This window comes from Protopterus annectens, chromosome 8.part1 (genome assembly GCF_019279795.1).
Source record: "Protopterus annectens isolate FY-2018-M chromosome 8.part1, PAN1.0, whole genome shotgun sequence".
Taxonomy (NCBI): domain Eukaryota; kingdom Metazoa; phylum Chordata; order Ceratodontiformes; family Protopteridae; genus Protopterus; species Protopterus annectens.
The window spans coordinates 263,472,782-263,486,358 of record NC_056742.1 but is presented as its reverse complement, the minus strand read 5'-3'; the positions used below and the strand labels follow the sequence as shown (position 1 = coordinate 263,486,358).

At 38.0% G+C, this 13,577-nt stretch overlaps 1 protein-coding gene across 2 annotated transcripts in view; it reads left to right on the top strand.

Annotated features, from left to right (window-relative positions):
• FANCA (FA complementation group A) overlaps positions 1-13,577 on the top strand; it is a 2,214,801-nt gene that overhangs the window by 947,794 nt on the left and 1,253,430 nt on the right. For both annotated transcript variants that reach the window (XM_044081851.1, XM_044081852.1), the window contains exon 21: positions 6,186-6,235. In XM_044081851.1, the coding sequence (XP_043937786.1) occupies positions 6,186-6,235 (50 nt within the window). The remainder of the gene's footprint in view (positions 1-6,185; positions 6,236-13,577) is intronic.

Here is a 13,577-nt window from a genome sequence, read left to right as displayed (position 1 = left end):
GCTTTCGCCTTCTGTTGTATAGTTTGTTTATGGCTGGGGTCCACCAGACAGGACGTCTGCCTTTGGAGGATTGGGTCGTGGTTTTATTTGGGATTGCATGATCCATGCATTCCTGAAGGTGTTCATAGAATGCGTTTATAAAGGATTCTGCGGTCTGGGCCATATTTTCCACAGGCCCGGGGGCTTTGAAGGATTCCACCTCAGTTTTGAGGAGTGTGAAATTTGCTTTAGAGAAGTTTTTCACTGCGGTTTTCTGGGCAGGGGGTGGGGTCGGGATGTGAATATCCAGTGAGATTAGTTTATGGTCTGATCTTACCAGTGAGGGATACACTTCTGGTCTGGAGCATAGAGTCCCCATGTTGGTGATGATCAGGTCCAGTATGTTTTCCCCTCTTGTGGGAGTGGTAACAAGTTGTTCCATAGCATTTGAGTTTATAAGTTCTAGGAAACTTTGAGCTAGGGTGTTGGAGCTAGAGTAATGCTCCCAGTCTATGTTTGGGTAGTTGAAGACGCCCAATATAATGGTGTTTGGAGAGACCTTCATATTTTCCAGTCTTCTCAGGAAGGCCAAGTGGGGTTCCTGGGTTTGGGAGGGTGGTCTGTAGCAGGCTATAAACTGGAAGGCAGTTTTATCCACTGTTAGTTGCACATGGATAGTCTCTGATGCTTCGTGCTGTGCCACCAACCTGGAAGTGTGGGTATCTTTGATGAATATTGATACTCCCCCTCCTTTATTGGTTCGGTCCAAGATTTGGGGCCGAAAAGCATGGTATGAGGTATAACCTGGTAGTGCTGGGGTGCTCTCGGGAGCCTTGAACCAGTTTCTGTTACTGCACAGATATCCATGTTCTCCATGCTAAGGAGAGTTTCGAGTGTGTGCATCTTGAGGTTTAGACTTGTGGCATTGAGTAGTATTACTCTTAGTTTCTTATCCCTTGTGATACCTATGGAGGTGGGTTTGTCTTTTGAGCCTTGCCTAAAAAAGGCACTATGGGGGTAGCAAGAGCCTTTGCCAATATCCGAAAGCCCAGGGGTGACAGGTGCAAGCCGTCCCTAGCGAAGCATTGTGGCTTGTCGAGCATGCCATCCCAGGCTGACAGGCATTGGATCCCCTTTGAATGACACCAATACTTAAGCCAATTGTTGAAATTGATCATCTTGTCTTCATATTCTGGCATCATTCTTGGTGAGGGTAAGATGCTACTCAAGGTCAGGGTCATACCGGCCTGGGCTACATGCTCAGAGAGCTCCTCTATGTCTCTCTTCTTGTAGTCCAGGGAGGTACGTCTCAGGTCATTCACACCAGCATGGACAATGACTGAGTCATATCTGTACTTGCCTTGGGAGTGACCTGAGTGCTTGTGTTATGTGGCGGATCCTAGCGCCCGACAGGCAGCTCACCATGACCTTCTCCTTGTTCAGCCTGGTGAGCGGGACGTCAGTGTGCCTAACGATAGAGTCACCTATTACAAGTGTATCAGGTGTGTTGTTTAGCCTTAATGGCTGTGACTGTTCGGCACACTGGCTTTGTGAGCTATGTGTTGCACATGTTTTGTTTTGGGGTAGCGGTTGCTTGGGTGTCTACTTTGGAGGTCTCTGCTGCTTAGGCAGATTTTTATTTAGAGCCTCCAAGTATGTTTTTGTGTGTTTGTGTTTGGTTTGCTGTCGTGGTAGGTCTATGTGAGACTGGAATTGTAGTGAGTGTGGTTTCCTTCTCCTCCTGACTGGTTACGCCAGTACTGAGTTGAGAGAGCTTAGCCTCCAGTTTGGCTATATGGTTGCATCTCTCACATGTGTTGGAATTTGTTCGGAGGAGGAGATAGTTGTCTGTGTACATGAGGCAGTTGTAACATTGCCTCAAGATTCCCAGATTCACCAGCTGGACCGGAGAGGAGATTGACAACTGACCTTTGGACATGCTAGAATAGTGTTGGGAATTCCTTTATAATTGAAAAAAGGGCCAATGGGGAACAAGGTACTCAAGGGGAGTTTGTGAGGGTGTAGTGCTTTTAATTTTTTAGTGCTGACTTATATAATTGCTTTAGTGAGCAAGTGCCAGGTAACTTAAATGCAATGTGTTACAGGTAACTTAAATGCAAAAATGACAAACAGTAACTTTCTTTCAAGTGAAACAAGGAAATAAGTACAGTAAGCAATGCAGATATCACTAGGGATCCACAGAAGCGCTGAAAAGCCGCGTTTTAGGTGGAATTAGCGTTTCAGGGAAATAACAAGCAAACAAACAACAAGCATACAAACAAAGCTAGATTCAGCAGGCCTGGATCTTGTCTATGCTACAGATGTTATATAAGGAATCATAGTCTTAAGGGATTATTATTCCCACCTTTTATGTATAACAGCTTTTTAACTGTCCAGTTCCAGCTTTTGTTATTAAATGGCTGCACTGTTTGGCAGGTTAATCTCTTGTACAGCTGTTTCTTGTCATCTCCATTTGATCTGATGTCACATCTTGAAGAACTTTTTGTTTATTGAAAACCAAAAAAAAAATACACACATACCCCAATACCCCCTAAAACCTACAAACCTAATAATAATACACACAACTATGTACCTCTTCGGATACTGAAGTTTTACCCCCTTAATAGGAACAGAAGTTCCAAACTGATAGCTGCACACACCAACTCGAGCTAAACAGAAAGCTTATCCATGCTAAGATGCATGGCAGATCCTGTGATTCTATTAAGAGCTACCTGGTTTTCCTTCCCTTTATAGCTCTCCCAGCTGAGAAAACACTTGAATATGTTGAGAAACCATTTTTTCCAAGTTAAGTAATTTCTCTTTGTCAGATTGTCTTCTAGTGACATGAGAACCAGATACAAGACTGTTTATTAGGAAAAATAGACCTTATAATCGTAAATATTCTTTTTCATTTTTTTTTCTTCCATTGCAGTGCCTACATTTCTTAAATTAAACAAGGAGAAAGAGAGAAGAGAGAAATAAACAAAAAGAACAAACAGAAGCACCTGTTTACATTAGTATCCCCATTACACTTAAAAATAACTGTTAAAAAAAACTTTACTTTATAACATGCAGAGAAAATCATGCACTGCTCAAGTAATACTGTTAAGGAAAAAAATGTTAACTCTCTCCCTCCACTTCCCCTTTCCAGAGTATTTTTCCAAACATTAATGACATGAAGTAAGGCATATGCTTTATAGTCCCCTACGAGTTCAACAAATTCTAAACAAGTCTAATATTCCCAGATTTTTTGTTCTATCCTGTTTTACAAATATAATTACTGCTTTGTAATCCTGCATTTGTCTATTTCCAGGTTACTGATTTTGGTCTCCAAACGTTAATGACATGAAGTAGGGCATATGCTTTGAGTCCACTGCAAGGTTAACAAAATCAAACCACCCTAACATTCTCAATCCACAGAATACAGTCAGCTGCAGAAAGATAACATGAGCCTTTCCACCCCCCTCTCCCAGCTTCTTGCACTTTGTCAAATGCAACTCTACTTGTATACCCAGAATTTCAATAATTAAAATGAGTTGCAGAGGCAAAAAGTATCCTTGCCTCATTCCATTACTGCCTATTAGTCATAAGGAGAAAAACATTTTACCAATATTTTATGCCTCATTACTATAATTACTACCCATTAATAATTCTGACTTTCTTTCATAATCATGTACTTTTTCTTGTAATACTATGTTAATAGAATAGTGACAGCGTTTCCATATAGAATGATGTACTGTTCAGTGTCTACATTTAAGCAACACTGTTCATATCTCACATAGGCAAAAATATAAACTTGGACTCAAAAGATATGAAAAATATATTTCTCACCACCCAAAAGCCTTCTGTATTTTAACATTCTGAAAGCATTGAAGGACTACTATCCTAATTCCTGCTTGCCAGCAGCCTCATACTTGCACTGTCTCCACATTTTTTTTGACTTTTGTTAATAGTCTTACTCCATTGCAAGCTATTTAACTTTGGCAAATGCTTTTGTTTAGCCCCCTTTGCTACCTCACCTTAAATTACATTTGGAAAAATTATTTCTTGATTTAATACTCCTCTTTTTCTGTTGTTTTCAGTAGTTGGAGTTTCCTTGTTGAGTATCATGATATTCTGAGGAAAAGCAGTCAACATTTTACTGCTGTTTGTTTTTCTTCATCATTGTCTTTGAATGCTTGTTAGCTTGCAAAAGGCTAAATCCTATTACATATCCTGGTTCTCCTTGATAAATGCAGAGTTTTGTACCAGTATAATCTTGTATCCTGTCCAATAGATTCCCAGCCCAAATCCCTGAGCTTTACAACACTTGTTTGAGCCATTTGCTTAAACCCATGGTACAGGCCATCTTAGCTTCAGCCACAAACGAGTAGTACCTCAGAAAAGGTTGGCTTATTTGTCTTTTGTCTGAGGCCTCTCCCCAGTTTCAGAGATTTATTTAGTATTGCTCCTGCTGTTACTTTCCCAGCCATGTTATTAGTCCTTAGATAGTCGTTAACATCCAACTTCCTTCCTGCTGCTGCTTTTTTGATCCTAAGGAGTTTCTCCTTGCCCCTCCCACCTATGACACCAGTATAACACTTAATTCCCTTGTCTTATCCCTCTTCTAATTTTGTACTTCTGTCAGAAGAATCCTTTATCCACATTTGCTACCTTTTCCTTTGGGATTTTCTTGTACTGATCTGTGGGTCTCCTCTGTCGATATTCTGGCATTATTCATAGTCTTACTGTTTTTACCTGCGCAGAGAAGCCAGTTAGTTCCAGGACAGCATGAGATGTGTGAAAAGTTAAAGCTGGAGAGAGAGAGATGCTTCTCTGTGCTACCATTTTTACAGTTAGAACTCACGGTGATCCAACTGAATATCACTCTTGGAAACATCTGAGGAAGAAATTGTGGCCTTTATGGAAAAGAGGAGTCTCCGAGTCATGCCCATCTCAGTCACAAGATGGGAGAACTACTTCCTCATTTGAAGAAGGGATCTGCATATGTTGCAACAATGGATCTTAAAAAAAGTGTTACGAAACATAGTTGATTCACAGCCACTGCATTGCCCCACTCTCACCATTCTATATTGGTTTCTTAAAAGCATCCCAGCCTGTATGGACAAGACATTTCATGTATGTGTAGATTTCTTAAGGTGAATTGCAGCTCCTGTCTATGCATAAAAAACCACCAACTCTTATTTCAGCATCTGATACATTTCTTGGGCACGCCAGAGACAGATTTCTTTGCGTCATCAGACAATGCTCAACAGCAGAAGTGTTCCATCTAAGTGGCATTCTAACAATTTTTTCTTCACCTGTTCCTTTTAGCATCGTTGTGCTTTAGGTTCATAGGTAGGTACTAGGCAATTGGCCCTAGGGCCTGTACAAGCCCAGCCAAAAAGGTACCCTGGCTTTTGCCACCCTAGAAAATGATTTTCCTGTGCCACTGTCGAACAGTATCAGAAATGTATCAGATGCTGGAATAAGAGTTGGTGGTTTCTCAATCATAGACAGTGGCACTGTCTTATTTATCCATTATCCACTGTTAACTTATCCACATCAAACAAGGTTTGCCTTTTTTAGCCCTTTCTATGCACTCCGCCTTTCCTGCCTGGTGTTATCACCCTTTTTGGGGAAGTAGTCTTCTGTAAGAGACTACAGTGATGTCCAAGTGGTTGAGATTGATACTCTTGTAGTGCAAGACCTCTTTTTCGTGGAGAGTGGAGAACCAGTCTCTAGTCACTTAGTCCTAAATCATCTGGGCTGTACAACAGAAAGCAAGCCATTTGTATTCTCAGGATTCCATGGCCAAACATCACACCCACTGTAAATTTGAAATGGATGTGGCTTAAGATCTACTTAGACTCCATTGCATAGAATTTAATAATGAAAATGTCTCACTTTTAGTGGAAAGAAAATGCTACTGGGTGAAAATGAAACATAGAGCAGATGCACTAGACTGCACAGGAAGTACTATTCTTTAGCAAACAACTTTTACTCAAACAACTGCTCTTGGTTTACGTTGTTGAATAGGAGATGCATTTTAATTGCTGGATATGAATGAGACTAATAATGCTTTTAATTAAAAATCTAAAATGTGCACGGATTAAGAATTTGTGAAATATTTATAGCTGGTTTATATTTTATTAGATTAATGTACGTATGTAAGCATATTTAGATTGTGTGTAAATATAACAAACTTTGTTTCTTTTTATTTTCAGTTGCCTAGGACACCAGATTCCGGCATGAGGCTTATAGAAGCCTTAAAAAAGTAAGAATACTTGTTTGTCTGAGTTGTCATCCTTTTTAGCTCGTTATGAATTATGAATATGGTGAATAAAAAATTCAGAAAGAATTGCTTAGTATGTCTTGTTGGGTCTACTTTAAAACATTGAAATCTCATAATGTTAAAATTCATAACACTGAGACCATAACATCGAAAATTCAAAACACTGAAAACACAAAACAATGAAACTTCAGAACACTGAAACTTAGCTTCATAACATTGAGAACTACATCGCACATGTAAATAAGATCCCTTCCACCTGTAAAAACACCTAACTAACAAACACACTTTCTACTACGTTTCTGCAGGGGGCAAGCCCCCCTGCACTCCCCATGTGGGGGGCTCCCCCCCCACACACACACACACCCACACCCCCACGTAAATTAAACATACCAATTCCAAGATCACACTACTGTGGAAAAAACTTACCTCAGTGTGTGGTGATACAGTGAGGTTGGGAAATTAACTTTTTTCCACTGTACTGTGATCTTGGGATTGGTATATTTAATTTATGAGGGGTGTGGGGGATGCAAGAGGGCTTGCCCCCCCCTGCAGAAACTTAGCAGAAAGTGCGTTTCTTAGGTGTTATAGATGGAGGGAATGTTATTTACATGTGTATTGTAATTTTCAGTGTTATGAAGCACACGTTCAGTATGCTGAGTTTTCATTGTTTTGGGTTTTCAGTTTTTTGAGATTTCGATGTTTTGGTCTCAGTGTTTTGAATTTCAGTGTTATGAAATTTCATTGTTTTGAAATAGACCATTCTTAGCATATCATTAGCTTAGAAATGACAGGATATGGGGGGAAAAAAGAAATGAACGACTATATTCTACCAAATGGAAAAACTCGACTGCAGTTAGGTAACTCATTGTGTTCTACACATTTCTTTTCTTCTAGGGTTTGGATTTTTTTCATGTGGCATAACATTACCTTTCCTTTAGTAGCAATGTTTAAAATTCTTTTTGCTACATGTCACACACAGTCACTGCATGTGCATATATTGGAATGTGCTTCTTTGACCAGTACATACAATGAAATAACATGCTGTTTACATAAACGTGCGTGTCCACAGAACCTGCTGATTCCTTTTTGCTGTTTGCACAGCTGTGATCTTGATTTTTGTTGTCAATAGAGTCCTCCATTTACATACCTAAACAATACAATAATTGTTAACATGTGGCTACCCGCTTGTTAGCCAAGACATGCACAGACACTGCTTGTGCTGCCTTAAGAAGGAACAAAATGTTTGTTTCTTCAGTGGTTCATTCTGGTGACTTGACAGGAAAGGAGACAAAAATTTCTGGCCTGCTTAGTGACCATAGAAATGACTGTAGTCAAGAGCTCTTTCTTTGAAGACTAGCTTTAGGGCGTTTCCCAAAGCTTCAGGCATTACCGTGATGGTTGCACTCTGAGAGCAGGTCTGTGTCTGAGTCTTCCTCCTGCGTTTAGCCTGATATTCATCCAGCGTTCTAAACCTTGCAGGTGTAGAGGTTGCCTGTGGCTGCCAAAGTTTAGAGCCTGAACCAGATTTTGGTTGAAGATGAAGGAATTGGCAAACTGCAGTATATGCAGCTGCTGTGGGGTGTATATCCCAAGACTGTTTCCTATCCTTGCCCTGGTTCATGTACTGGAGAAATTGCTGTTCTTGATGGTATCCATACCCCCCCCCCCCCAACAGTCCTTTAGGCCCAGATGGTCCAGCAAGTCCCAGCCAAGTAGAGTTCAGCAGGTTGTACTTAATATTTTTTGTTGTTATACCTGTATTAAATTGATGCATTTTTAGCAACAACATAGGTACATACACATTAATAGCAAAGAAAACAAAACCATAATAAAATTTTCCTTATTTTCATGTAATACAATTGTTTGTTTTAGCAACTGTCATTTACTCCAGCATTACAGAAATTGCTCAGTTCCTGTCTACCCTTAATGCCCCTCTTTTACTTAAGCATTATTCTGCATGTATTGTTCCTATAAATTTTATTTATTTCTGTGTAATTTGCACTTTCCCTTTTCTAGAGATCCTACCTCTTGTTTTTAACCTATTTTTTGCAGTATTCAGTACTTAAGTTACAGTTAGTTTAGAAATTGATTTCCATTTTTCTAGTAATTGCTTTTTTGGCATCCAGTAGCATTAAGCTTAGTCAGGTGTTACTTTGTCTTTGCAATTCAGATGCTATATCCCAAGTCAAAAGAATAATTTCCTTAGATGCAACCATTTACTCCCCAAATTTTTTGACAAAGTACTCCCAAGGAAATGTTTAATATCTACCAACTCATTACATTCCTAAAAATATGCTCCCCGTTATTTTTTCCTCTTTATACCTCCAGCATTTGCTATATGCCTTAGGAAAAATTCAGTGAAGTCTGTTTGGAGGATAAAAATATCTATGCAAATAACTTCAAACAAAAATCCTAAACCTTCTGGATGTTGCATACATGGGAGCCATACATTTATCCTCCCATCATTCTCTTGTATATTGTCTTTCCATTCTTTCTTCACAATATTTTCTAACCTCCTCTGACTGATTCTTGTAGTTATCTTGCAAAATGTCATATGCCCTACTAATGATCCCTCTTTTAATAGCAACCTCTGCTGTAGACTCCACTAAAATTCTGCCAGAGATGGTCTTCCATTTAGCACTTCTTTATATCCCTTTCTTTTTGCCTGTACTCTGCCCATTCCTGGTGGGGAAGGCAGTCTCTAACTTGCAGTCCAAACTTCTGGTTGGCATCATCCCCCTCTTTTTACCTTTCCCTCTCTAGTTATGTGCTCTTAATACATTGGTTCTTTTGATATTTTTTCCAGTAAATTCCAGTCCCATCTTGCCTGCTTTCTGCAACACTACGTGCAGTAATCTATATTGTTAAAATCTCCTTTCTTCATTCCCATGTTGGCCTAGTTCTTACAGCACTTTCTTCTACTTTGCGAATCTAATATTCTGTGTGGTGGTGGTTCTCCTTAAGGACCATCATCCAAAGTTGTACTTTTTCCTTGCCTCTCAAACTTTCCAATTTTATCTTCAATCCTTTCCACTTCCTTTAGAACCTGCTTATATTATGTATATGGGCCTTAACTGTATAGCTGTAAAGGATCCCTTCAAATCAGGTAATCCTAGACTACAGTGTTTTATGTAGAGATTCAACTTAACTATCACCCTCTCACTCTCCAAAATAAATCCATTCAATTTCTCATCTATATGTAAAGCTAAAAAAAAACTGGAAATTTTTCAATGTTTGTATCTTTGTATTCATTTATCTAATTAACAGCTTCTAGATTCTCAGTTTTTGTATTATCTTTAGTTTCTTCCCACATAACCTTGGCTACCATAATAGAATCTTTTTTAATCCATTCACCTAAATTCATCTTGTCTTGTCACCATATGCATGGTTGTTGCTGAGCCAGGTCATGTGTTGCTACATAGTTTACTGCTGTAGCCTGAAAATAAACTGTCTCAAAATGTTCCACAGAAGCGAAATGTCCTTTTCTGGATTCATCAGATGCAGAATAATATCTAGGAATAAAGCTATGCTTTCTTGATTACCATTACAGTTATATCCATGAATTTGTGAGTTTCTTATTTTGTTGCCAGTGGCTCTAAATGTAAATCAAGTAGCTATGGGGAAAGAGTTCACCCCTACCTGGTTCCTGTCTTCATGCTCAGCTTGTCAGAAAAGAACTCCCCAAACTTAATTATTGCATCTGATTCTTCATATATCCCTATAATTAACTTTATCAGGGAATATCAATGCTAACATTGCCCTACTAGTAAAATCTCAAATGACTCTACTGAATGATTTCTCTATATCAAAACCCACAAACAGTTGCAAGTTTTTTTTTAAAAAACTCTTCTCTCTGGATCATCACTGTTATATTAATACTGTCAAATGTTTGCCTCTCCTCCATAAAACCACATTGATCTGTAGCTACCAATTTTGGTAACAACTTTGCCATTATCTCAGCTAGTATAGACATAAACTTTGCCATGGTTTAAATAATGCTTTTTATTCATGGTTTAAATTTGAAATGGATCTATATCAAGCTGAGTCTGAAGGATCTTTACCCTCTTTGGGTAATACAGCTACCACAGCTTTCTTCCAAGGTGCTGATGTTTCCTCACCCATTTTAAAATAGTTGTAGGAAGGAACGGATAAATGACACACTTGCGCTATCTTCTCTTACAACAAAAAGAGGAAACGCAGTGTGTACAAAGCAAAAGAAATTTAATGAAAAACGGCTCACGATGACACACTCCACAATAAATGTTGTTCATTCATTAATACATGCAAAATTGTTTGAATTGAAACGTTTAATTAATGAATGAACAACATTTATTGTGGAGTGTGTCATCGTGAGCCGTTTTTCATTAAATTTCTTTTGCTTTGTACACACTGCATTTCCTCTTTTTGTTGTAAGAGAAGATAGCGCAAGTGTGTCATTTTAAAATAGTGTTTAATAAAACTCACAGTCCATCACTTTTTCCCTCCCACATGAATACTGTCTGTTCCTGGAGACTTCCCTTTTAAAAATGGTGATGTATAATTGATCATCTCATCTCTTCCTATATTAGCTATTAATTGTCGAGCTTCATTTTTCCTCTAACCTTGGCATAATTAAGTCTTTCATAAATATTTCCATACTGTTTCAAATAGCTTTATATGATCACTGGTTATTTTTCTTGTTATATACTTCCTAAGTTTGATGACCACCCTTTTTACTTTTTGTTGCCTAAGTCTTTGTGCTGAAAGTTTTTGTGCTCTGGTGGTGGTAGTAAAAATAGTTGCTTAACAGCAGACTTTCTAAACATATGCTTATCATCTAAATACTCCCTTGTTTTCCCTTTAATACTTTGCAATTGCACCTCTTCTTGTTCTAGAAGAGTCCTTTTATGATACTATATTTTAACATTTGTTAACCCCATAAATGAATCCTGTTACCCCCCCCCCCATATATTTTTCTACCATATTTTTAAATGGCATTTTCATTTTATCACATTTACTTACCTGTCCCTTCTAGAAAATTTTTTGTCTTCCATAATATCATTTCCACTACCCCTTCCATAAAATCCTATCTTTTTAACAGAGAAGTAGGAAAGTGCCAGTATCATATTTTAACTTTATTACCCTGTATTTCTAACTTAGCTTTTATTGGTGCATGATCTGAAGAAGGTATTAGATGCATTTCAAAGCTTTCAATTAAATAGAAATGCTCCTTTGAAATATTATTTCTATTCACTCTAGCCCAGTTATTGCACCTTGGGGAATAATAAGTAAATTCTGTCTGAGTTCCTGTAGAATTCATATATTCAATACCAAAGATTTTTATATATTTCTATGGAAATTTAACCTATTTTGTTGTATTTTGCCTCCTTAATTCTCTGTGATACAATCTCACTGTTGTTTCTGGTCCCTATCCATAAATAGTACTCCTTGCTAAAAACTTAATCTCAGAATTGTCTTAAGCTCTATAGTAGTAGCTTTAGAGGGAAAATAAATACATTTCAGCATAATCCTCTTCCCTGGGCAGTAACACTTTACTGTCACAAATATTCCATTATTGTCTTTTATACCAATTCTGACTTTATTGCAGCCCCTGTGGCAGTTGTTATTATTAATCTTTTTTTTTTCTTTATCCATGATTTTCTGCCAAATTTCCACCTTGAAATCTTTTTTGTCAAACTCACATGCTCCTTTCTATCCAAGTGTACGAAAGAACATTTTGCATGCTTTCAATGAACACTTAACTTTACCAGTGGACTGTCTACCTTTAAATAAATAAATAAACTAAATTGTGTACTGCTTTAAATGCATTAAAGTAATAAAGCTGCTGGGAAGGCAACTACTTGTACAACATATTCACTTCTTACAGCTTCATTCAATTTTCACTGAACTTTTTGCCAGTATATCTTTAAATGGTACTCAGTATCTTGTTCAATTCACTCAACAGATGGTGTTTGGACCTCTCCTGATTAATTGCTTGCACCTGCAGACTTGTTGCTTCCAAGTAAAAGCAGATGGTAATGAAAAAAGGCTACTGATTTTGCAGATGTATGAAATAATCTTTGGTCTGAACAGGGTGTTTTGCAATCATGATTAATACTTTCATTTGCAGATTTGTCTCCCACTGAAAGCCTTTGCTGATGAGGAAAAAAGTCGTTAATGACTCTTGCAAATACATTTTTCAATGCCTTTCATTGTTTTATCTTATTCTCCAAGCAAATTTGATTAAAAAGCGAGTTTAGTTTAAACCAAAAATATTAACCTGTATGTCCATCTCTGTGAGAAGAGAAGTGATTGTCTTAATTATGCATATGATATCCATTCCCCACCCCAGTTGGCAAGATCATGACCTTATATTTATTAACTTACTTCTGTTTAGCTTTTCTTACCTTGTTACAGTGTGTAGCATGGATACCTTACACTGAGGAGCAAGTACTTTCTTGCTTTAACATTTCTAATATATAGAGCAGTCACTCATAAGAGTTTCCCACCTCACATTTAAAATACCCCTGACTGCACACTGTCCAAAAAAGTGCATTGCAATCAAACATGAAGTTTTATACAGATATTAATAAGACTAAAAATGTTTTACTTGGTTTCTTCTTCACTACCTTCAGAATGCTTCTAAACATTAATGGCATAAAATGGGATATATACTTTAGAGTTCACCCACCAGTTTAATAGTCAACAAAATTCCAGTCTTTCTCAGCCACTACATTTTGCAAAGTCACTTTTTACTTTTGTTCATGTATCCAATGGGATTGATGCTTTATAGTCTCCCATTTATTCAGTAATTTCACAATGCTGCTGGTGGTCGTCGTCTTGATCAACTCCCTCTACCACCACCAGTTCACATCTGAGGTAGTCTTGATTCTTCTAGTTAACCCCTGTGCTTCGGTCTTTCATTCAAACATTTTCCTTTGGAACAATGAAAAAGGTTTCATTGACAAAGTCTCTTTGAGGGTTTTTCCATTCTCAGAAAAATGAAAAGATGAGTTCCCTTCTGCTTGGAAGCTCACTGTTGGCTAAACTATTTTTTTTTACTCCTTAGCTTGTTCTGCATGCAAAGATATATCTTTGATCCTCCAGGAAGAAATATCCTTAGGAAAGCTGGATATACCAGCTTGAATCCCATACCTGTCACTCAGCGTTCCCTGTTTGCTGGGATAAACTTGCTTCTCTTAAGCCTGGTGTACAGTGAGTAATTATTTTCCGCTAACACTCTGCTATCCCCAGTATGAATAACTTTCCTTCTGCTGCAACTTTGCAGGAGCAGCTATTTATTGGTGGTGTGATTGTTTCTTTAGTAAGATAGGTCTTTTGGCTG